The sequence below is a fragment of the Sminthopsis crassicaudata genome, chromosome 5 (genome assembly GCF_048593235.1).
Source record: "Sminthopsis crassicaudata isolate SCR6 chromosome 5, ASM4859323v1, whole genome shotgun sequence".
NCBI lineage: Eukaryota > Metazoa > Chordata > Mammalia > Dasyuromorphia > Dasyuridae > Sminthopsis > Sminthopsis crassicaudata.
Window position 1 is genome coordinate 227,132,224 of NC_133621.1, and position 25,314 is coordinate 227,157,537.

The following is a 25,314-nucleotide window of genomic DNA, read 5'->3' on the forward strand; positions in this document are numbered from 1 at the left end:
CTTCTCCGAGCTTAGCTGTTCACCACTGCGTTCTGGAACCGGAGGCCGGCAGACCCGAGGGAGACACAGGGGGCTCTTTGAATGTGAAACGGCCGGGCTAACGCTAAGAGGGGCGGGGCACCCACCCAGGAGGCGGGATAGGTGAGGGGGAGAAGCACTGACCCCCAGGGAAGCAGGGGGTGCTGCAGGAGCAGAGATGGCGCCCTCGGGGATAGTGCTTGCCCTAGAAATGAGATGGGATGGAGAGAAGGGGGGACGCGCTGCAAGCGAGGGGTACGAGAAGGGGAGTAAAAGATGAGACTGGGGATAGTCGCGCTCCCGCCCAATACTTGCCTATATGAGCTGGGGGTGGAACCTAGACATGACACACCCTGGGGGGGATATCTCAAATGAGATGGGGGCAGATTGCACCCCCAGGGCAGCACTTGTGGAGGGTCTGAGATGCAACTGGAGGGAGAGGGAAAGGAGGGAAGAGCTGCTCTGAACTCCATCAGGTGGTTAAGATGACCTCATGTTCTTTCCAACCCAGCCCCCTACTCGCGTTTGCTGGGTAACTGAGCCAAAAGGCCCCTTCTCCCGCGGCTCCTACCCAATGGGGAAGAGTTAATTCCTGACATTTTCACAGCTTAAGATTTGTAAAGTGCTTTACATACATTATCTCGCTAGATAATTATCACATCCATTTACATACACAGTCTCATCTGATAAAAGAGCAACTGCCCCCCACCTCTTTAATCCTCCCACTTACAAGGAAAAAACGCAAAAGATGCGGCTGTCACTCTGAGCTTGGCATTTTGCAGCCTATTTGCCCATTTAATAGGTTTCCCCTTGGGCGACTCCTGGACACGTGATTTCAAGATATTGCCGCTTCCCTAAGCTGTAGAAGGGGTAAGGATGTGGGAGTACTGGAATGCTAAATGCTACGGTTCTGGTGTATGCGGCAGTCCAGTCTCGAAGGTAGTGCTTCAACTGTTTGGTTCTGCGCATGCTCAGGAATGTGCCCGGCGACCATATTCCCACTGCAGTCTAGAGCAAATCGCAGGCTGCGTTTTGTATGCAACTCACAACTACCTAGAGTCTACACCAGATCGTCTCTAGTTGTAGTTCCAGCTTTCGAACAGCAGATGGCGAGACGAACCGCCTGCCTCATAGTGGCTGGAGGGCGGCGCTGTAGCGTCTGTGCGACCCCTTACGTTTCGGTCTCTCTGTCCTCACTAATGCCACTCGTTGGCAAAAGGCACGCATGCGTCGAACGGCACGCCTCTTTCCCCTCCCCCTCTCTGTCTCCTCTGCTCTGCCGGCAGGTAAGGCCTGGGGCCTGGCTCCCGCGTGGTTCCACGTACATGCGCGCGGAAGTTCCCACTTCGCGCCGCTACTTCGCGGAGCCTTCCCTGGAATACCCCCGACCCCAGTCCTCACACTATTACTGACTCCCGGGCCTTGGCGCCCCGAGACTTCCCCTTCCCGCGCGCCGGTGACCTCCAGCCGCGAGGGTCCGGCGCCATCTTGGGCCCCGGGCATGGGATGGAAAGGGGGGCGGAGAAGGAAAAAGAGGCAGTAGGGGAGGGGGCCCTCGGTCGCTTCTGGGTTCCGGGCGCCCTAGTCTCCCGAGCCTGCCGTCCTCCCCGAGGGCGTCTTCCAATACCCCGGCCTTAGGCTGGCTGTTCCACCCCCTCCCCGGCGCCGGTTGGGCCTTCCAGGCCCCCGTAGCCCGCTATGTAAATACCATTTGGTCCAGTCCTTTAGTCCCGGAAGCCGCCTCCCAGGTGTCCACGTGCGGTTCAGGCTTCCTCCTCCCCGGGCACCGCTCCCCCGAGACCCTCCCTGTAACCTGCCCTAGCCTCTTCCAAACCCCTTACACTTGAGCGGCATCCTCCCCAACTGAGTCCTGGCAGAGCCTGTGGTCCGGCCCCCGCCCCTAGCCAAACCTCTTGGGCTCCTGTCAAAAGGTCATAGCACTCTTCATTTTTTTTTTTTAGATGTTTGTACCCCCAAACCAGCCTCTCATGTATTCCGAGAGAATTTTGGAATTACAGCCCAGACTTTGACTTAACACCCACTTCTCTCTGCCCTCATCTATCGGCTAAAATTGAGAGTAATAGACATGAAAGATCAGGAGGAAGCCAATTCATAGAATTGGGGGATTGGAGAGCTGCTGGCAACCTTTGAGGTCAACTAGCTAAGCCCTTGCGTTTTTCTCTGAGGAAACTTGAAGTGACACTAAAGTCACCCAGGTGGTCTAGAACATGAAATCCTCTGATACCAAGATTCTCTATTAGAGGTAGGGCCAGTGTAATAATGCTCCATGGTGTCCTTCCCTCGAGAGTTTTTCCAAAAGCCTTGTTTTCAGGAGTAAACCAAGGGCACAGCCACCAAGGTCGTTCTGCAGCCAAACCTAATTGGAACTACCAAGGCCCTGTCACCTTGTCTTGTAACTGCATTTTTATTCACTCATATTCTTTTGAGTGTTCTCAGCTTCTAAATGTCTTTGGTAAATAGTGTCAAACCTCATAATTTGAAGGAAAGAAACTTAACTTTAGCACTAATAATTCCAAAAGGGGAAGCACCCTGTCCATATTTGAGTGTTTAATAGACTAGTAGATGACCTTTGCCTCACTTAGGGCCCGTTGCCTTAAAGATACACTGTCAGTTCAGATTTTAAGTAAAGATACTAGCCAGTATGGACATGAATAATGTACTTTGCATGCTAAAGTATATTTCAAACCAAAGAAAATAGGAGAGACAAGAATTGGGCAAGCATTGGAAAGACTTCCATTAGAGTGACGGTATAGCAGGTTAATGTTGAATAGTTGCCATTGTAATAAGGAGCTAACTGTTAGGTTATAATTTTTGTTCCATAAAAGGGAGCATTGGCATTAATATCTTAAAACTTAATTCCTAGTCTAAAATTCTCACATGTTATTTTTAAAATATTTTATTAACTATTTCACTGTAATTGGTTTTCGTTCTAATCTGTGTAGCTTATATTTTGCATTTAAGAATGTTCTGAGAAGGGATTCCAGATACAGTAAATATTTCAGAGCCCCTACCTTAAAGTCAAAGTTCTGACATGTTAAAGTCTAATTGTTATCACTTAAATTCACTGTGAAACTCATTCTTGCTGTTAGAGAAGATGTGTTAGATTTTCCTCAAAGTAGGTGAATAAGGAATCATTTCAGTGTGTTATTTTTCTCGTAGTTTTTTTTTTTTTGATGGGTCTGATTAAACAAGCATAAAGCAGGACAGAATGGACCTTAACTAAGTTAGATGTGAAGACTTTGGATTTAAGGTCTTGAAGCCACTGCCTCTGTGATAAGTGTAATAACCTAGGTTTGCTTATTATAGTAAAGCACTAATTTGCTTTCTCCCCACTATGAATCTCCTTTAATTTAAGAATTTAAGCATTGAGGTAAGTGAGTGGTTTCATATTATACAGTGACAAAGCTGTATAAGAAACCTATAAATTCTACATTTCTGTCCATGACTGCCAAAGGCACAGAAGCTCATCAAAGATCTAGGCAGCATGGTATAGAAATCAGTTTTGATATCAAGACCTAGTTTCAGGTTTTAGTTCTTGTACTTGGTAACTTATCTCCTCTGATTCTGTTTCTTCATCTGTAAAATAGGCATAGTAACTTAGTGTTGTAAGAATCAAATTATCTTTGTGTGTGTGTATGTGTGTACGTAAATGTGTGTGTGGGGAGACATATACATACAAACATATAACGTAAGATGCTGTTATCTAAGAAGGATTTCTTTAGTTTTTGGAAAAGAACATTCTGGGTAATGTCCTCCATTAAACTGTAACTTAAAGAGTATTAGGACTTGGACTGAAGGAAAACTTTGAGAAAAATACTTTTTAGAATTGGATATGGAATATCCGTTATCAGAAACTCTGTTAATAAGAATAAGGAATATTATCCTGAATCTTAAGACCCTTTTTCCCTCATACTGAAGTCAAGTCTTCAAAAGATTGTGAGCCTTGGTTTGAGATGCTATAAAAATTATAAGGGCCATGCCTTAATGTTCCTGAGGGGAATAAAATGCCTAGTTTCTAATTATACTTTTTGTGTCTAGCTTCAATAAAGTAAAATGGGGTACTTTTCTCAGATTGTTTTCTCCTTTTTGAAATAAGTACTGTTCCTTCTTTTGAATCCTCCCTTTTATCTTAGTTGAATTTTCTGAGTAACCTTTCCATTACCATTGGTTTACTTTGTGTAATAAGTGGGAATAATCCTGATTTCTAATACTGCTTTTATGCCCTCAGCTTCTTCAGCTTTGCCCCTCACCCCCTGAGAATGTACTCCTGCGCCAAGTTCATCTCTACCCCTGCCCTTGTGAGTAGCTGACAAGCAGATGGAGGTGGGGGGTGGGAAAAGGAACACAACCTATTTCATCCTTCTACCTACAATTTTATCAGACCTTGTTCCTCACAGATAGGCTATGGGGAAGGGTATTTTTACTTGGGGAAGTGACACCCTTTGGCCTACCTTGCTATGATAGTCTGATACGGAAGTGAATTCAGCCAGGTAAGTGTATGTTCACTTGAGTCGAAATCTCTAGACTATTTCCATTCATGCCACTCCTTGGGGAAAGTGAAGTATAAATCTGGGTTTGGTTCCTAACCACTCAGTGGCAATTGTGTGTATTTTGTGTCCCTCTCAAAGCTTTCCATTGATGCCTTATATGTTATAGAAATAACAGTGAAGATTTGTGACCCTAACTTCTCTAAAGCTATGCCAGCAAAATACAGTCTGGCAAGTGCTGCCAAGGTAGAAAGAAAAGGTATCCATCATTGGATTGATCTTGTTTAGTAAGAACCAAACTTGTTAAGTTCTTAGAGGCTTAGAACCGGGCTGAATGTTTCCAGCTAAGTTATTGAAGGAGTATGATCTGTTTCAGTGGGGTACTCAGCAGCAATATATCCCTAGGACTTAACTCCAGAAAGTATTGTATTATCCAGATCCAGTACTGTGTATGAATCTGTCCTGCATGGGTGCTGGAATTACTTTTTTTTTCTTTTCTTTCTGAGGCTGGGGTTAAGTGACTTGCCCAGGGTCACACAGCTAGGAAGTGTTAAGTGTCTGAGACCACATTTGAACTCAGGTCCTCCTGAATTCAGAGCTGGTGCTCTATCCACTGCGCCACCTAGCTGTCCTAAGTGCTGGAATTACTAGAAGAAAGTTCTTCTATGAAGAGCTTATGTTATAGTGAGGGGCACGTCATATATTATTTATAAAGCTAAGTGAAAGTATAGCTTATAGTGGTTTTTAAGTCCTGCCTCTCACATATTGTCCTTGTAAGCCTGGACAAGCCATTCAGAGCCTTGGTCGAAAACTAGTGCCAACTGATTAATTTACATTTACTGAGAATCTGCTTTATGCCAATACTCTATGCCAAGGTTGTACAAGGAAGTTGAAATTTTAGCAAGATTGGTGAGCTCTACCGTCTTGAGTATCTTTAAAAGTCCTCCTTTTGCCTCGATTCCTGGCTTCCTAAGGTATTTAAATGTGCCTCCTAGTTCCCATGGCACAGGTTGCTATAGGAAATAGGTCTGCTGGTCTCCACCCCCAGAATAGGGAAAAACATTATAGTAATTATCTAAAACATGGGATTGAGCCCTGGGACAGATGAGCACATTGGAAGCACTGGATGACAAAGAAGGGGAATTCTTCCTATGGTAAAACAGCCAGCCACCAGTAGTATTCCAGGCTTTCCCATGACATTTTTGCTCCTTTTCTGCCAGGTGAGGAGCAGCTCTCAGTTGCTGAGTAGACCATTATCTGCAGTGGTCTTAAGACGGCCAGAGATTCGGACAGATGAGGTAACTTGACAGTGAAAATGAGCCTTAACCATGGGGGTCACAGAGGGAAAAGTGCTTGCTTGCTTAGGCCAGCAGGGGGTGTTCTGGCACCAACCCAGATGAGTGGGACTTCTGTATAAGGGGTTTGGGGGAATCTGGTTTCAATGTGAGGTAGAAAAAAATAGTAAATCCTATCTACTGTTTAAGGCAAGAATTCTTAACCTGGGGTCCATGAACTTTTCTTTTTCCTTAAATTTTGATAACTATCAATATATTTGGCTTCCTTTGTAATTCTTTGTATTTTATATCTTTAAAAACTTTAGAAAAGGGGTCCATGAGCTTCATCAGATTGCCAAAGGGATCTGTGACAAAATGTTTAAAATCTCTGCTCTTGAACTTTACTGACATTCTGAAAGATTGCCTATGTGTGATACTGATACTTACCTTGTCCCAGCCTAGACCTACAATGGGGAAATCCTAACTCTTGGGTTTTTAGGGAAACAGTTTCTACTAGGATATTCTTATACTCTAGTAATTCGCCACTCATGAATGTATCAAGATTTCATCTTATCATCATCTTTATCCATATATCAGAACTTTTCAGTGGTGTGAAGGATGTTTCACAGTTTTCAGGAGCAGTCACTAGGCCCTAGTAGGACAATGTGCAGAAGCTCGTGATATCTTTGAAGGTGTCTTTCCCTGTACCTACTTCTTTTTCTCACAGAACCTCAGCATTTTGGCAACATCAGGTCCCTTGACCTCACTTGTGCCCCGAAGTGGATTCCAAACCAGCAGTGTCTCAAGGGACATTGACACAGCAGCCAAGTTCATCGGGGCTGGAGCTGCCACTGTCGGGGTAGCTGGTTCTGGAGCTGGGATTGGGACTGTGTTTGGAAGTCTCATCATTGGTTATGCCAGGTAAGGTAGGGATTAAAGAGTAGAGACCTCATTGGTTAAAGTAGGATTTCCAGGTTGTGACTTTAGCTGCCACATTCTAAGTAGCACTTAAACGGTGCTTATACCTTTAGATGAAGAGGAACAAAATTTGGTTCTCTGGTTCCTGATCCTGTTCCTTGGGACCACCTCTGGCTTCCTCTCTCTGGATATAAATGACCTTTCACTGTTGCTATCCCACAATCCATGTGGGGATATCTTATTGCCACTTCAACCTGCTCTACTGGCACCGGGATTCTGAGACTTATCTGCTCCCCATAGATTTTTGGCAACTCATTGTTAGAAATAAATTAATTCTCCAGAGACAATAAGTTCTCTTAATACCAGTGGGGAAATAGGGTTATTTTCCTGGATTTTTCCAAAGGAGACCTTATTGTCCTAGCATAGTTAAAACACAGGAGTAAAATCTGGTGTTGATGTGCCTATCAAAACCTCCCTGATGACCAGAACTGAGCAAACTGGATTAATGGATAGCATCATTGAAACTGGGAACATATTTTTCCTGGTTGTATTCCTATCTTCTCAACTATCACCTCACCTTCCAGCTAGAATGATCACTTTTTGTAGGAGGTATAAGAACATATAAGATGATATTTTGGTCACATTTGCAATGAAAAAAGATTGTCCAATCCACCAATCTTCTTAATTGCTTAGTCCATTCCATTCTGGAGGGCTTATTGTGGGCATGGCTGCTAAATGTTTACAACTAGGAGCCATTTAGTACAGAGTAAAAACATGGTAAAGATTGTGTATTCCCCCTCTCCCCCCTTTGAAGTGGTCATATTTGGAGTAAAACATGGTAATACATTATGGATTAATTATTAAATCCCTGCAGATCAGTGGGTGGGTTGATACCTGAAGCTAATAATTGGACTAAGGCTAACCTACATGTCCAGACTTTGGTGTGGCCTTTCACACTAAAAGATGAGTCAATAGAATCACCTCAGAATTTGAGAAAAGTGCCAGATAGGTTTCCTTGCCCATCTCCTATTGATATCTTTATTGTCCTTTTTGTGGCCCAGGAACCATACTCACCCTCCTTTCCTCCTCCCAGGAATCCCTCCCTGAAGCAGCAGCTGTTCTCCTATGCCATCCTGGGCTTTGCCCTGTCTGAGGCCATGGGGCTTTTTTGCCTGATGGTGGCCTTCCTCATTCTCTTCGCCATGTGATCGAGCCATTTCTATCCCTCAGCGTTTCTGAACGTTCCTCTTCGTCCTTCTGGTCCTTCCATATCTCTTCCAGCCTGTGTGTACCTCCCCCTCCATCTTACCAGAGAACCCTAGGGAACCATGGGCTCCGGATTTGACAGAGGGGAAAAAAATAAATACTGTATTATTAAGCTGTTTTTTGGGTCTCCTGTGTATAATTCTTTTCTGTTTTTAATAAGAGTAAAAATCACTGAGAATCTTGGAGGGTGGTGTAGTGGTGGTAGTGAAAAAAAGGTTGGGTCTCAGTCCCAGAGTTTCTGGGATTTTGCATCTCCTGGATTCCTTTTTCTGTCTTGGGGAAAATGAAGCAGAATTTTAGATATTATTCCTTTTATTTGTTAGTACAGGTTGTTAATCACCATGAATGCTTAGACCAGGGACTATAATGCCAGCATAAGGTAATTGCTATCCCGTTTTACCATTTCCATTATCTCAACTTAATTTAGATGCCTATTTAAGCTATGATAATAAAATTTTGGTCACTTCCCACTCAGATCTGTCAAATACATCACTGCCAGGTAAATGCTCATAAAGTTCAACCCAACTGTCACTCATCATTGTTATCCTTGTAAAGCCACATGCATATAGGAAATACTTGATAAAGATTTGTTGAATGAATCACCTAGCCTAGGTGCATATTACAGATGAGAAAAATGACGTCCAAGAGAAGAAATGACATACTTAAAATAACAACTTACTGGTGGCAAAACCAGGCTTAATGATTCTCTCTGGGGTTTTTTACAGTATACCATATTATATTTTGTAAGGCTTTTCATGATCTGAGGTTCTTTCATTATTGTTCTATTTATCCTTAAATGAGGTGAGAGGCAAGGGTAATAAAGAGCAGGATTATTCCAATTCATGAAGAAACTTGGTAGAAGGAGAAAATGAATTCTGCAACTTTAAAATAATAAAGAGTGGGACTAGATGATACAAAGACCTGAGAGAGCTTTTCCTAGTTTCCTAGGCCAAAATAGCAGAAATGAAGTTAGTGTTAGACAAAAGATATAAATAAAAACATGGAGGAATACTCTGATTCAACCAGCATTAATCACCTTTTGTGTCAGTTACCAGATAGACAGAAATTGTAAAAGATATCAATTTTCTACATTCTATTTGAGGAGGTGGGAGTCTGATAAGGGGTATACAAAATATGATCCAATCTTGGATCATTCATGATTGTTAATCCTGATGAAGTTGGGGCTATAGAGTATATTGTCTTCAGATAATGTTGGCATAGAGCCTTAAATGTAGTTTTTAGTTATAGGCTCTAGCCTTATTCCATTAACTACCTCTAAACCATTGGGTGTAAGAAAGGCTTCCATTGAATGAAGGGGAAAGCTCTTCCTGTGAACTGTATATTTTCTGTAAACTCTAGGCCCTTGGAGACCCTAGTCTCTACCATATCCTAGTGTCAGTGTTGCTCTAACTGAAACATCCTTGACTTCTCTAATTTTCTTGTCCCTTAAAAAAAAATTAATGCCCATATTATTTTATTATTATTATTTATTTATTTATTTATTTTTTTTTTGCTGAGGCAATTGGGGTTAAGAGACTTGCCCAGAGTCACACAGCTAGGAGGTGTTGTTTCAGGCCAGATTTGGACTTGGGGCCCTCCTGACCCTGGCTGGTGCTCTCCATTGTGTCACATAGCTGCCCTGCCTATATTAATTCTTTACTTTTCTGGGATATCACCTGATTCTTTAACACCATGACTACTTAAGCCAGTAACTTGAAGATTTTACTTTTCTCTAAGGTGGATGATGAGATTGTGTTGCAAGATGTGAATTCCTTCAGGAGGCTCCAGGACAACCCCAATCCTCTGGCACTTGGGCCCAAGGGATACATATTAGCAGTCCAAGTTTGAGCAGGTTGAGGGTGAAGGGAAGTTCTTCTAAACCAAGGAGCTAGGTCTAATGTTAGTGATATACACTTAGTCCCTCCTAAATTCAGATCCATAGGAAAATGTTGCTATTGTTTCTGAATTGGCCTTATGGCCTGATTAGAAATTATGAGATAGAGGCCTAATCTCAGATCTGCTACCAGCTTTGAATCATTGATTTTCATATCTACAAAGTGGGAATAATCTTACCCTAGGAACTGTCAAGCTATTCAAAAGTTTTAGTCTTAATTCTGCCACACACTTAACTGATAAGCTATTAACAATCTCTCTGAGCTCAATTTTTTTTTAGTGTTTTAAACATAATTTTAATCTGCAAGTCACTATTTTGGGCCTTGGTTCTTTCATTTGTAAATTGAGTGTTAAGACAATGAGGGGAGACCTCTAGCTCCCTTTCCCTTCATTTATTTTATAATGTATCTATGTGTTCTTTCTGCAGCTTTTTTCCCTTTGAAATCCAGATTTCATTTTATCACTAAAACTGAGCAGTAGTTTCTTTTATCTTTGGAAAAAAAAAACACAAATTTTTTTACTTTAAGAGAATGAAAAGTTGACATTAGTAACAAGTACTGTAGTAGAAATCAGAAGGCCTGGGTTCAAATCCTGGCTTAGCATTTATTGGATGACTTTGGAAAAGCTATTAAATCTTTCTGAACCTCAGATTCTGCAACTTTAAAAAAATAATAAAGAGTGGTACTAGATCAGTGGTGTCAAACTCAAAATAGAAACATCCCTGCAGGCCACTATTGACTTAGAAAACTCACAAATTGACATGTTGGATTCTATTTTTTGTTAACCATTTCTCAATCACATTTTAATCTGATTGGGGGCAATCAGAAATTTTGACGTGAAGTTTGACACTTCTGGATTAGATCATGTTTTTATATTCCCATCTCGCTTTATATCATATAATATATTGTCCCGTTTGATTCCAATAATTGTAATTGTCTTTGTATTAATGATCCAAAGACCTGAGAGCATTCCATGGAGAGCTTTTCCTAGTTTTTGAGATGAAAGCAGGTTGTTCCCATTTCATAAAAACAGTAGTTGGACTTGGAGCAGTTTGGAGCCTAGGAAAACTTCTGGTGAAATGATGTCTTATCCCCCACTCTTCAGTAGATATTTATGTGCCAGGAGGAGTGTCATTAAGTTTCTATCATCCTAATTAAAAGTAGATGATAATTGAAAATCATCTATATGCTAAGCAGGAAGAATCCCTGCTTGGATGTATATTTATGAGTTTCAGGTCTTTTCAAGGTTATTAGGATAAGGAGAATGTTCAGGATCAACACTGATGGTTTGGCCCAGAGGCAATATTACTTTCTCTTTAAGAGAAGTAAGAAGAACATTTTTAAGCCAAAAAATTTAGAGGCTCCCCTAATTCCTAAGAATGGTTAAATAATATAGTGAATTCTTCACTTGATGAATGAGTTCAAAGAAATTTTTTCTCAAATACAAGTACAATAATTTTCCCATCTAAAGATTAGATCTTAGAAGACTGATATCACACAGTTTTTTTCTTAATTTCACATGTAACTCAACCCAGAGAGAGATAAAAGGCAGAAAGGAAGATGAGGATGGTCTTACCTTTTCTTCAGTTAAGTATTATTTAAAATTCATTAGTCAAGTAGATTCCACTTCTCTAATTAACTATTCTGCCATCTTTAAAAGTTGATGGTTTTCTGATCTACTGTCAAGTTCATTTTGGTCTACTATTAAGTTTTCTTTTTGCCTTGTTGCTAGTTAGAAAAGAGTTAGGGCCTCCTCTCTTCTAAACTTCTGAGTCTTGCTCCTCCCTGAGTCAGCCCATCTCTGTCCCCCATCATGGATATTTATAACCAGTACTCATTGGAGCATTCCAAGAACTGTGGCTGCTTTCAGAGAAACTACTGCTGCAGACCCTGTTCAGGGGCAGGGGGGAGGAGCACATGTGTGGAACTCAAGGACAGCCTCCTGACTCCTCTCCTTGCAGCCCCTCCATGCCCCCCACAGCTTTTCCATCAACATCTCCCAGCAGCTGAACAGTGACTGAATTTCCAAAACACCAGCTCAAAGGGTAACCGTGAGCTCAGTGCTCCCTTAGCAACAGCAAAAACAGCCAGTGGGGATCCAATTTAAAGGAAGTCTACAATAGTGGAAGGCGGCTGAGCCTGACAGGAGAGACCAGAATGGGAGTTGAGGACTTTTTATGACATTGATAGCTTTGATAAGATGAATCTGGTTCCCTTTCCATGCTTTATTTCCTGCCAGTGTGTAGAATGGAACAGAGAATCCTTGTCTCCTGGAGATGTTACCAAGGATAATCAGGATCAAGTCCAGAAAGTGCTTAGAAGGGTTGATGTTCCTGTTTTCTATCCATACTATTCTTCACTTACTGATTTACCAATTGGAATTTGGTAAATCAGTAAATTTCTCAGAAAATTCTCTAGGATTTCCTCTTCTCAACAATTAAGTATTGGAGCAGCTAGGTGACGCAGTGGACCAGCCCTAAATTCAGGAGGACCCGAGTTCAAATCTGGCTCAGACGCGTAACACTTCCTAGCTGTGTGACCCTGGGCAAGTCACTTAATTAACCCCAGCCTCAGGAAAAGAAAAGGAGAAAAAAGAAAAAAACAATTAAGTATTTATTAAAATCCTACTATGTGCCAGGCACTGAAGGTATGAATAGAAAAGTTTTTGTAAAAGAAAACAATCTAAGAAAATACATTTTCATGATTAGGATATGTGGGCATGGAGAAGAAGGAACTAAGTATATATTAAATACCTACTGTGTGTCAGGTGCTAACCTAAATATTTACAAATATCTTGTTTGATCCTCATACCAAACTTGAAAGCTATTATCTCCATTTTACAGAGGGTGAAACAGGTATGCAGAGAATTAGATTCCTTCACCACACACACACATACACACACGTACGTATATAAACACAAAAATGCCGGGGGAGCACAAACAATTGGAAGTCTCTTACTGAAGAAAGTAGTATTTGAACTAGACCTTGAAAAGAACAGGGAGGTTCAGATTAGGAAGGAGAGCATACCAGGTACAAGATAAACTATGCATGGGGAACAACAGTGAGACTCTGAGAGTGAATGGAAAATCAGCCTGGAAAGATAATCTGGAGCCAAATTGTGAAGAGCCTTAAATGCCAAACAGAAGAGTCTGTATTTTATCTCAAGAGCTATGGAGAGCCCTGGAAGCTTCTTGAGCATGGTCAGACCTGGCCATATGTTTTAGCACTAGCAATATCAGCTGGATAGACTATGAAATTAATAGGGGGGACATTGGGGACAGGAAGATCAATTTCAGGAGGCTGTTAATAATAGTCCAGAAAAGGAGGGAAGAGATTGGACTGGAATGATCAGGGTGTGAAAAAAAGACAAGTGTTCTATGGAAGTGTTAAATTGAGTGCTAAATAAAAGTCCCCTCCTCAACACATTAATTTCCTCCTACTCATTCTATTTCCTGTAAATCAAAAGCTAGAATTTACCCTGGGATTTACAAATTAAGTTAATTCTGCCCCAGTGTTGAGTTTGGAGAAACTTAATGAGCAATGTTGAATGAAGTTAGAATGGGGCGAAAAATGAGACACTCCTAATATCTCCAGTCCTCCCTCATCTGCTAGTGAACCCCTTTCTTAGCCAAATCATAGCCATGTCTGGTCTTTTTCCTATTAGTACTAAGCTCTCATGTACTATCTCTCCCCACAGAGATAGAGTGATTTCTAAACATGTTGACATCTTGAAGAGAGGAGGAGAAGGTGGTGAGAAATTCAGGTACTGGGGACTCCCCTGCCTAGGGGGCCAAAGAAAAGCAGTAGGCAGAGAAGGAGTCTTTCTTTTCCAGCTGCAACCCAGAGAAAGGGAACAAATCCTTCACCAGGGAAGATTGTGTAAACAGCGCCTTTGGCTGGAGCCACAGAGTTGGGGAAGCAAAGAAAGAGAGCTTTGTTCTCCCCCACCCCAGTCAGAGCACAATCGCAGAGCAGGGATTGTTTGCTTTGGCATGGGGTTCCTGCCTGAAAGGACGAGGCATTCCGGAGCCTGGGAGGCCTCCCATTGGGTTTTCCTTGTGAGGTTGGGGAGGAGACAAATTTCATTCTAAGTATCCTGCCCAGGCAAGGTGGCTAGAGACCCCAAAGGTCCAAGGATATTTGGCCTATTCTCTATCTTTGTTAGCCTCCTTCCCTTCCCACAGGATATCAGTCAGACTTGTTCTTCCTGCCTTCAGATGCTGTTGGTAGTTGAGCTAGGGTTCCAGCCTAGAAATAGTTGCATTGTATTGAGGGTAGATGAAGAGGCCACCGCTGGTAGAGCATTCCTGCACCTTTAGATCCTCTAGTTCCCCCCTCACCTCTTCTGTTTGGGACCCCTTTCCTATCCAGTCCTCTAAACACTGGCATTCTCTAGCTTACTATTCTGAGCAACCTTTTCTTTTCAAAGAAGAGTTGAGAGTTGAAAGTTACAGATAAGGAAATCAGACTCTGGAGAGGTTGTGACTTGCCTGGAGTAGTTTGAGTAGTAAAATATTTGAATCTTTCTCTCTCCCATTTGGCCACTACAATCATATCCATAACTTTAACTAACATCTCTGAGCAAATGGCTCTCAGAGATAGCCCACAATAGCAGAGTTGGAGCTAGAATGTCCTCTAACTTAAAAAGTTATCTACTAGATTCATTATTTTGCTGATTACAAAAACTGATATTGCATTACAATAGAAAGAATGCTGAATATTTTCGGTCAAATTTCACCTTAACACTTATCTGCCTGTGTGACCTTAACCAAATCACAGCTTCCTTGGATCTCCATTTCATGATCTGTAAAATGAGAATGTTGGATTGAAGGTGGTCTCTGATAATCATTCCAGCTCTTCTGATTTATATGGCATTTTAAAGGTTGCAAATTTACATATATATGTCTATATGTCTATATACATATACACAAATGTGTGCATTCACATACACACACACACACACACACACACACACACACACACACACACATATATATAAAATTTTAAATTTCAGCTTCACGAATTCCATGGAATCAATATGATAAATATTTTATTTTACAGACAAGAAAAATAAGTTTCAAAAAGTTTCAACTACATGTGTGTAATACAGTTTTAAATGTCAAAACCAGGTCTTCTTGACTTCCAGATCCAGCCCTCTAATCTACCCATGAAAACTGAAGCCCAAACATTTTAAAGGAGCTTATCCATCTGCACAAAGATTCTAAAGTAACTTGGGATTCCATCCAAACTAACACCTTTCACGGTACTTCTACTTGAACTTATCTTCTAAATTCCTGACCTTCGTTTCAAGAGTAAAGGTATTATCAGAATCTCAAACTCAACATGCAAACTACACTTTCTTCCCCCTAAAATATGTTCTCATTATGATTTCCTCATTTCGTAATGGTGCCACCAATCTTAATGGTGTCACCAAAGCTTGAAAACCTCAAATGTCTTTAAATGTTCCCTTTCCCTCACTTCCCATATTCAATCAAGTTCTATTGCTTATAGCTCAAAAACTACATGTTACATCTATTCCCTCAATTTTATCACCTTACCTCTAGCACTTGCCCCTTCAAATTCATTCTATTTGCCACGTCAAATTAATCTTTCTAAAGCACAGTTCTGAATGTCATTCCTCTGCTCAAGATTTTCGAGTGGGACCCAGTTTACTACCTCCCCCCCCCATATCACATTTCTTAGTAGGCATTTAAAGAATCGATGAGCCAATGACTGGCACACAGAAGGTGCTTAATAAATATTTCAGAATTGAACTGAGCCCCTTTTCATCGTTAAAGATACCGAGCTAAACGAAGTTTGGCCTTTTGAAGTCACAAGGCAGATCAGAAATCAAGATTTTCTGATGTCATGTATTACCCACTTCACTAAGTTGTTTGTGTGGCAGTCATGATGTCCCTGACCTCCCTGACCTTTCATCACTTCCTTGGGCAGTCTTTAGTCGTTTTTTATTTCAGGACTGTGGACTTCTAATAAAATATTTTGCAAGTGAGGAAACATTTATTAAGTGGCTACCGAAAGGAGCAGTCACCATGCTAAGGGCTTCACAAATATTCTCTCACTATATCCGGATAGCGCTTGGGAGCGGTGCTGTCATTATATCCATTTTATTACAGTTGAACAAACTGAGTTAATTGCCCTGCTCTAAGTAGGTGTTTAAGGCTGAATTTGAACTCAGTTCTTTTGCCTCCACCTCCAGCACTGGAGAGACATGATGCTCATATTCTTAAAGCCTCCTCTCCCAAGTCGACCTGAGATAATGATAACGATAACACTTTTTAAAATAGGCAGAAAAAGGCGCCTAGGCTCTTTATGGTCTTGTGGGGACTCAGGCTGCGAAGCTCTCCCCTAAAGAGGCTTTTCTCGTAACCACAAAGTCTGCCTACGGATCTCTGAAATTTACAAACCTGCGGGCGCAGGCCCATTTTTATGGAGTTCTTCCCAAGCAGCCCAGCACGTGCTAGGCGTCCCCGCTCTACCCTACCCGAGGCTCCGCCTCTCCGGTGGCTCCCTGGGCCTGCCCCCGCAGATCCCGCCCTTCCCCCCTCCCTCCTTCGCCCTCCCAACCCTGGGGACATCTCGCGAGAGGTGAGCGCGCCAGGCCGGACGGGAGTAAAGTGTCTGCTACGCTGAGGTGGGAGAAGATCCCAGAGCGAGAACGCGGGCACTGAGCGCGGTAGGTGGCGGAGCTACCGGCAGGTGAGTTCCGGTAGTGCCGCCGGACCGGAGCCTTGATAACAGTGTACCCCTGACTCCGAGTAGGTCCTGCTGCCCCAGGCTAGGGTCTCTTAGTCAAGTCTGTGCTGAACGGGGGGGGCGCTGAGGCGGTGGCCGGGCCTCTCTAAAGAGAGGGGGTGGGGCCATGGTTAAGGATTAACCAATGGGCGATAAGGTAGCGGGGATTGGCGGTGGCATAGACCAATGGGAAACTGTCTTTAAGCTGAAGCGGGATGCCCCCTTCCCTTCGGGCTCCCCCCTCCCAGTCTTCCCTTTATAGGGGGCGGAGCCAGGGGCCTGAAGTGAGGGGAGAAGTGGGGTGGTGAGTGGCCCCTTGGGACCCGGTCGGGGTCCGGGGTCTGTGGTCGGGAATAGAGAGAGTGACTCGAGAGCAGGGGGAGTCTAGTTAGTGGAAAGGTCATGGAATGAGGGTGGAGCACTCAAAAAAGGGGAGGTGGCCCAGAATTGTGAGGAGTTGGAGATATGGTATTGGAGCCTGGGGGGGCTGTGCAGCGGGGATATCACTGGGGTTAGCAGGAGCATTTAGGTTGGCAGGAGGTATACAGTGAGGTGAAGAGGATGGCTCTGGGGAGGGGAAGATTGTCAAAGCATCCAATCTGGCATGAACTGTGGGAATTAGGCACGAAGTTTTTTAAGGGTGGGAGGGTAGACTAGGGTGTGGTTGGGGGGATGTACGCGTTATTTTTTTAAGGCTAGGGACTTAGAATTTGGGGAGCAGAGGGAAAATGAAAAGGTAGAGGACATGGGGAAGCATTTGGTCTAGACGTCAAAAGTGGGGGGGCAGTTAGTACTGAATAGAGTGAGGGGGTGGACTTAAATGGGGAGAAGTTGGGAGATGGAATAGAGTAACATGAGCAGTGAATAAAAGGTAAACGCGAGGATGGGAATAAACATTTGTCGCCTTTTACCCCTCACTCAGATCTAGAAGTGGAATGTGAGCTCTCCTAGGTGGGGCTCATTAGGAAGGAATACTTAGCTTTGAATTGTTATTTTTATGCCCCAAACCTTTCCCTAATCCTAGACTGTCCCTTCACCCATGTCTAATTTCGTTTCTTTTTTCTAATTTAAAAGTTCATTTTTTTCTACTTAAAGAGGGCCTTGCCTCAACAAGTGTAAATTTGCGAGTGTACTATGTTCTCAGCAATCTACCTTGACTGGCATTAGCAGTCTTCCAGTTAAACACATGAAAAGCCCCAAAATACATTTGTTTTATGAAATTTAAACTTTTTCTGCATGGTCCAGGAGATGGTAAATGAGAAGATTTCTAGAGTTTAGGGATAGGAACTGGATCTTTGATTTTATTGATATAGGAAACTCCCAGTTGAGAGAATTCCCTCTGTTCTTGCTGAGGGTGACCTTTTAAAAATTAGCCTCAGGTCACATCTGCCAGTGTTGTTGGTAGGTGAGACTTGAATCCTGGTCTTCTGGCTGCTTGGGCAACTCCCTATCAAATTTTAACACTATAAAGGGGGAGGGAGCAGCTAGGTGTCTAAGTGGAGAGAGCACCAGCCTTGAAGTCCAGAGGACCTGAATTCAAATTTGGATTCAGACCCTTCATGATAACCCTGGGCAAGTCAGGTAACCCCAATTGCCTTAGCAAAAAAAAAAAAAAAAAGTTATCAATCAATATAAAGGGGGCCACCTAAACCATAGAGAAGGATCCCTTCAGATAGCATATTCAAAAATACACATTTATATATTTCTCTTTTGATTAGTATACCAACACTTAAAAATCAGAAAGGAGCAACATTTTAATCTGATTTTAGTGACACTTAGGGTGTTCTGGATCCCATGCTGCCGAGTGTTTTGACACTTCTGCAATATACCATCATGCCTATATCATCATGTGATATATACCATCATGGGCATGGGGGAAAGGTGGTAAGTGCAACTAAATAACAGATTTCACCAAAAATAAGAAAATTGAAAATTAAAATTTTTTTTCTGTATTGTACCATAAATTAGCTGGGGTCAAGATAAGTGGAAATTAAGCATTTTGTTCTTGAGCATGAAAGTTTTAAAGTAAATGAAGTTCATTGCAAACTATAGTTTGAATATAAAAGACAGTTTGAATCCAGAAAGATTCTTTTAAATTTTTTCAGTATCTGCCTCTGATTTAAGAGTTCATTGGAATAAATGCAACCAATTAGTTTGTCTGTGCTATTACTCAGATTTTTCTTTTCAGTTTCATAGGCCAACAAAATATAGCTTTAGTTAAAACAACAATAACAACTATACTTTCCCCTCAAAAATATTTTAGTGTTCCCAATTTGGTTTCAGTAGAAGTGTTTCAACTCTTGTTGAAACTTTTTATCTCCTTTGTAGGAAACTGCCATTATAGTAAATTAAGATCAAAATTAATGGCCTAGTTTTCGAATTGTTTTGTTGGGATCCAATATTTCATATTATTACCACTTTAGTGCACATGAGCACTACTCTAACAGTTTGACCATTAGCAATATCAAAATATTAAGTGAATAAGAAAAATATTATTTATTTTATCCCCTTTATCTCAAATTATGGCTTTGACTTGTGCTTAGTAAAGATAAGGCATAATTCACTTTTCAGCTTCTGGTGTTAATACTCATCAAAACTACTAGAGAGTATATATATTAATTTTTTCACCTTCAAGATCAAAGTTTATATCTCAAAGTGATTTATATCTATTTATTTTGCTGAGGCAATTGTGACTTGCCCAGGGTCACACAGTTAGGAAGGCTTAAGTGTCTGAGACCTAATTTGAACTCAGGTCCTCCTTACTTCAGGTCTGGTGCTCTATCCACTGCGCCACCTAGCTGCTCCTGTATTGTAGTTTTTAAGAATCTTTGTTCATTATGGCTTTTAAACTTAATAGCCTTTAAACTAAATAGCATATTTTATTCTCTTTCTTACAGTATAAAACACCAAAAATGGTGGGGTTAAAAAAAAAAAAAAAAACTAAGTCTTAAGCTACAACTTTGCCTCAAGTAAAGTCCTTGGCTCTGTCTGTGCACAGCTGCTTTGAAATTCTCACAAGTTATTGTTCAATGCATGTCAAGACGAAATTTTTCCTTGGCTGCAGTGGGAGGGAGCCAGAGGTACTGTAGTCTCCTATCCAATTCTGATAAGGAGGGGCCTTCTTGCCAGGAAGTTTTAGGTAAAGTGAAAGAACAAAAATCACAACCACTTACATCTTTACAAAAGATTCTGTACTCTTCTTGAAACTGTAGGGCAGTGGGTGTGTAGGACAGATAGTTCTTGAATTTCTTAAAAGATAATAAAACTGAAATTTTTTAAAAAGTTGATTTTATGAGGGAAAATGCAGTTTATTGGTTTTAGTTTCTCAAGTAATGGTACTTTGAAGTCTGAGATCCAATCCTTTTTAAACATTTTAAGAAAAATGATTTCTCAGTTTTCTTTAACTGGTAACCATTATAAATTGTGCCTTCCTTTAAAGAGTGCTCACTTTTTTATTTAAGGACGGTGTAAATTCCAGTGACTGAAAGTGATAAATTTATGTCACTAAAACATATTTCCCACAGTTTTTGTCATTCCTAGAGCACATGCTTCATTAGGTAGACAGTTTATGCTTCTATTTACACAGTACTCTAAAATTCCTTGTCACTAGATCTCTGGAAATCCTCTCAAGATTAAAAGAATTAATTCATCAGTGAAATTTATTCCCCCAAAATAGGTGGGAAAAAATAGCCACTATCCTAGATCTAGTAGAGACTTTAGACATTGTCTAACCCAATCCCTTAGTAAACTGAGGTCTAGAAGGGTGAAACTTTAGAAAAGAGCTATTTTGTTCAGGAAAAGAGGAAGGGACAAGCACTTAATAGATGGCAAGAACTTTACAAATATTTGATTTGATCTCATAACAACCCTTCAAAGTAACTACTTTTATCATCCCTATTTTACAGTTGAAGAATCTTAAGGAACTTGCCCATTAATATACATTTAGTGTCAGAATTTAGCATTGGACAAAGGTCTTCTACACTTTCCCACCTACTCATTCATTCCCATTAACAAGTTTAGATGTTAATCTAAATGTAGTTTTCTAAATATATTATACAATATGCTAGAGATTATTAGTTCTACATTCAGGATAGATTTCCTCTTCAGCCTGGTAATTATGGACCAACTTAAGTGACAATATATTTTTTGAGAGTTAATTTTAGATATCAAATTTACATTTGATTATCTTACTTAATAAAAATAATATTAAGGTATCTTCTAAGGCACCTTTTTGTTTTTCTTAATGTTGCAAATTGTGAATGGAAGCATTTTAAGTACAATTTAAAATGGTATAGATATAACAGCAGAGGAAAGATGTGCTTTTTCTTGATAAATTCTCATAAATATGACATTGTTTGAGTGAGGTTCTGTGGGGAAAGCAGAAAGATGGATTAATGACCTCTAAAGATCCTTTTGCAGGCCTGGGATTCATAGATTCTTTCTCAAATTAAGATGCCTATAGAAGGAGAATCAGGAAGAGAAATAGACTATACGGAAAATAAAATTGAAACAGTTCCATTGACCCAGTGGGAATGAAAGAACAAAATATAAGCAAGAGAAATGAGGAATAACTCCTTCTTTTGATCTAAATGTCATGCTAAAATTTTTGAAGAAGTGAAATGAAATATATATGTGTATGTGTATATATATATGTATATGTATATTTCATTGTAAATACAATTTTATTTTTTGCAGCAGGGTTATTTCGCATGTTCAGATTTTTAGTATGACGTTCTCTCTCTCTGCCTTTTTCCGCATGGACATTTTGTATTGAGAGTAGTTTTCTCTGTTAAATCATCTTATTTAGTTTCTTTCCTTTCTCTTTTATTTGCCCTTTTATTTAGAAATTTTCCTTTGCCTCTGAATTTTTGGCTCATTCCCTTAGTACTTGCCTAAAACAACGATTTTTCTTTACTTTGTTTTAGTACATTTTAAGGTGGCTCTACTTAAGTCGTAGATGGCCACAAAATTAATTTTAATAATTTTTTAATGTATATGGTCTATAACATTTTCTGAGGAAGAAACATGGTCTCAGTTCTTTAAAAAAAAAAAAAAAGGTATGGCATAGAAGATAATTTTAGCATCTTATGTAATAACTAACATTTTAAGGTGTGCAAAACATTTTGCATGTTATCTCATTTGATCCTCAAAATAACTCTACCAGGTGGTCTTATTATCCCCATTTTACAGCTTCCAAAATTGAAATCAGCCTAGACTAAGTGATTCGCCGAGGGTCACACGGCTAAGTACTTGAATCATTTGAAGTCAGGCCTTCCAGACTAAAAATCTAGTGCTCTTTATCTACTGGGTCTCCTAGCCACTTTTAATAATGATAGTTCACAATTATGTAACAATTCAAGATAAATAAAATGCTTTATACATGCTCTCTAATTTGATCCTTACATAATCCTGAGAAGTAAATGCTATTAATATCCCTGTTTTTATTAATGCTGATAATTTATATGGCTTCTAGGAAAGAGCCCCACACCAAAACTGAGGCTTAAGTAGATAAATAAGAACACTTTAGAGAATAAACTATCGATACACTATCATGGACTCATTTTGTTAGTTTTTTTCTCTATTGTATAGCTATTGTTGCATCTAAATATTTTTCTTCATTTGAAGTTATACTATAGCTAGCTAGATAGCATATGGTACAAAAACTGGGCCTTGAGTTAGGAAGATATTACTTCAAAGCCAGCTTCTGGCAGTTACTAGCTGTGTGACCCTTTGTGAATCATTTAAGCTCTTTCTGCCTCCTTTGTTTGCTATGACTGGGAATAATTAATGGGGATAATAAATAATAAGTACTTTACCTCCTAAGGATCAAATGAGATAATGTTTAGAAAGCTCCTAGCACATTGCCTGGTACATAGTAGATGTAGATATATATGCTTATTCCCTTTCCTTTCCAATATGTACTTAAAGTTTCTCTTGTCTACCAAATTCTGCTTTTTTCAACTGACTGAATTCTAACTGTGAAGGCTCTTGATGAAAGGTAACTTGAGGCTTGAACCTTTCTGGAAGTTTAAATATCTGCCAACTCCTACGCTAGCCTTTTTTCTTTTGGAGAATGAAATTTTCTAGTATCTGCATATAGGGCATTTTTCACTTTCATTGGCACATAGAAACAAGAATAGTCCTATACTAATATTTTTCATGTTTTTAAGGTCTCAGTTCCTTAGATTTAGACATAGCACAATTCTGTCTTGAAATTGGAATGTACTCTGTTGTAAAATCTGCATGATTTGTTAAGGACAGTATTGGTGTTCCATATTATTCATCTTGATCCTTGAATACTTTACCAATATTCATTCAAACTTTTATCAAACTTGAATGACACTGGATATTGTACTTTTGAGCTAGGTTTTTTCCCCTTTTTTTTCTGTTTACTCTTTGCTTATACTTCATCTGAACTTATTTTCCATAACAGTTCTGACACTAACAACTTCTTGATATTCTATCTTCAGACCAAACTCATTTAAGTTCTGGACAAGCAAAACAAGAATCCTCTAGTTTTGTAAATCTGTGTTTGAAGCTGGTAAGATTCAATTAGAAAGAACAGAAATACGGCCAGATCACTGTTGTAAAATATTTATCTATAGTACTGTGTGGTCAGTCTCTGGATTGATCTGTAAGATAGATCTTTTTTTCTTCAGAAAAAAATTGTCAGATTGTCAGAATTTTCATGGTTGTCACTCTGGGATGATGATGCAAATATCCTCTACTGGACATCTGATTATTACTTAAGTTTGACGCTAAATTTTTTATTAGGACTTTTGTTTTTGTTTTTGGTCTACAAACTGTTTTGTATTAAAAGCATTTAAACTTTTCGGTAGACTGTGTTCATGAAATTACATACCAAGACTGGATTTTCTTGCCATTCTGATTCTATTGTTTTAGAGAGCATGATTCATCTAAAAGTTAGGAAGAGGAAAAAGAACAGAATTTGAATGAAGTATTATGAGTTTCCAGGAATTTTTCTGCTTTTAAAATCTATAAGGAGACCAAACTAGGTATTCAACATTTTAGTGTTCTTTAATCTTTTTATAGTTTAGCTTCCTGCTGCCATTTCAATAGATTCCTGTTCTCTTTTGCTTTTGCCTGATTCCAAACTATTTGGGAACATCTTATAAAGGTTCTTGTATATTCTTAAAAGCCTTACTTGGAAAGAGTTTTTCTTTCTTCTTGAGCAATTGCCTCAATGAAAAGTACAAAATTGTTTCGTGTAAACTTGAATCATTTGTTTTCTGACTCAGTGATTTGGTCTGATCTCTTTTTTCTCTTCCTGGTTTTTTGTTGTGTGCTGCAAAATGATTTAGTCCACTTTAATCAGCTCCCTTCTTTGGTGGCTCTCTCTACATGTCTAAATCATATATCCAAAATTCGTGTCAACCTTGTCTCTATTTTGTTTAGGGTACCATAGTACCCTTTATTCCTAAAAGCAAAGCAATATTCCCATGTGCTACTAATAGAAAGGACTGTAGTCCCTCAAATTGAATAGGTTAATTGATACTTCCGGTATATTTAAATTTAAGAAAATTATATGTAAAAAAAAATTTGAATATAAGGTACATGTAGATGCATTGTAGCAAGATTCTTCACTGTAGCAGGATTCTTCATTGTAGCAGGATTCACCACATTCATATTAAATTGAACTCTTAAAGTGAAAAACATGCTATATTACATGGTAGGAGAAATATTAGTTAAGTGATAATAGTACATAGAATACCAGGGCTGGAGTTAGGAAGACTCCATCTTCCTGAGTTCAAATCTTGCCTTAGCTGTGTGGCCTTGAGCAAATCATTTAACCCTGTTTGCCTCAGTTTTCTCATCTTAAAATGAGCTGGAGAAGGAAATGGTAAACTACCCCACTATCTCTGCCAAGAACCCTTCCTTCCAAGAGTTGGACAGAACTAAAATAACTGAACAACAAAGAGCAAATATGCTAGTTTTCAGTAGGACAAGACTGAAAACGACCAAGCAATAAGAGGAGAAAATCAAGTTATTCTGGTTAACAGTTACCATTTGTAATCATATAAAATTGCCAATATTTATAAAACTAAAACATTTTTTAAAAATTAAATTCTTAAACTATTTGCAAATTAACTAATTTAATAGATATTTTTCCCTTTGGGGTCATTCTGAGTATTGATTTATCAAATAGTTATTTAGAACTTAATGTGATCAAGACATCATGCAGTGTGTTATGGACAATACAAAGTATATGACAAAGACTTTAAAAAAATATTCTAGAAGCAGCAGATGTTATAGTGTAAATTCATAAAGGGTCAGTAAATATGCCTAGTTGATAGAATATAAATTAACTTTTGTATTTAAAATAATTCAATTTAGAAAAATGATGAAACATGCATATTGCATAAAAATGAAGTACATCAGTATACTCTTGTTTTTGAGTTTAGGAACTCTGGAATGTCATTAGTTCTTTTGGTTTGCCTCTTTTCTCTACTTCTGTTCTCTTACTGCTTTTCTCCTCTGCTTTAGTTTCCACCTATCCACTACCTATTCTACATTTTGAATTGAATATCCTATTGTCTGCAGGTAAAGACAACCTCATTTGGGCCAAAATGGAACTCATCATTTCCCTCCTCTATCCCCAACCCCAGGGGAGGATACCACCTTTGTCAGTGATCCTGAGTTTGCAAGTGTTGGTATTATTTCTGA

The 25,314-nt window shown here is 39.8% G+C and overlaps 2 protein-coding genes across 10 annotated transcripts in view; both read left to right on the forward strand.

The window, feature by feature from the left end:
* The first annotated feature begins 1,221 nt into the window (after window positions 1-1,221).
* On the forward strand, window positions 1,222-8,102 carry ATP5MC2 (ATP synthase membrane subunit c locus 2). Of its 2 annotated transcripts, none has more exons than XM_074270201.1 (5): window positions 1,222-1,304; window positions 4,268-4,337; window positions 5,747-5,824; window positions 6,528-6,721; window positions 7,812-8,102. In XM_074270201.1, the coding sequence occupies exons 2-5, from the start codon at window positions 4,299-4,301 to the stop codon at window positions 7,924-7,926; spliced, it is 426 nt and encodes a 141-aa protein (XP_074126302.1). In that variant the 5' UTR covers window positions 1,222-1,304; window positions 4,268-4,298; the 3' UTR covers window positions 7,927-8,102. The 2 variants fall into 2 exon arrangements, with proteins under 2 accessions (XP_074126302.1, XP_074126303.1); XM_074270202.1 differs by lacking the exon at window positions 1,222-1,304 and adding an exon at window positions 1,766-2,281.
* Window positions 8,103-16,462: 8,360 nt separating this feature from the next.
* Window positions 16,463-25,314, forward strand: part of LOC141544256 (cyclic AMP-dependent transcription factor ATF-7) — an 87,969-nt gene continuing 79,117 nt past the window's right edge. For 4 of the 8 annotated variants that reach the window (XM_074270203.1, XM_074270205.1, XM_074270206.1 and 1 more), the window contains exon 1: window positions 16,463-16,593. The gene's annotated coding sequence lies outside the window, so the exon portion shown is untranslated. The remainder of the gene's footprint in view (window positions 16,594-25,314) is intronic. The other 4 variants (XM_074270204.1, XM_074270210.1, XM_074270209.1 and 1 more) reach the window with 4 other exon arrangements.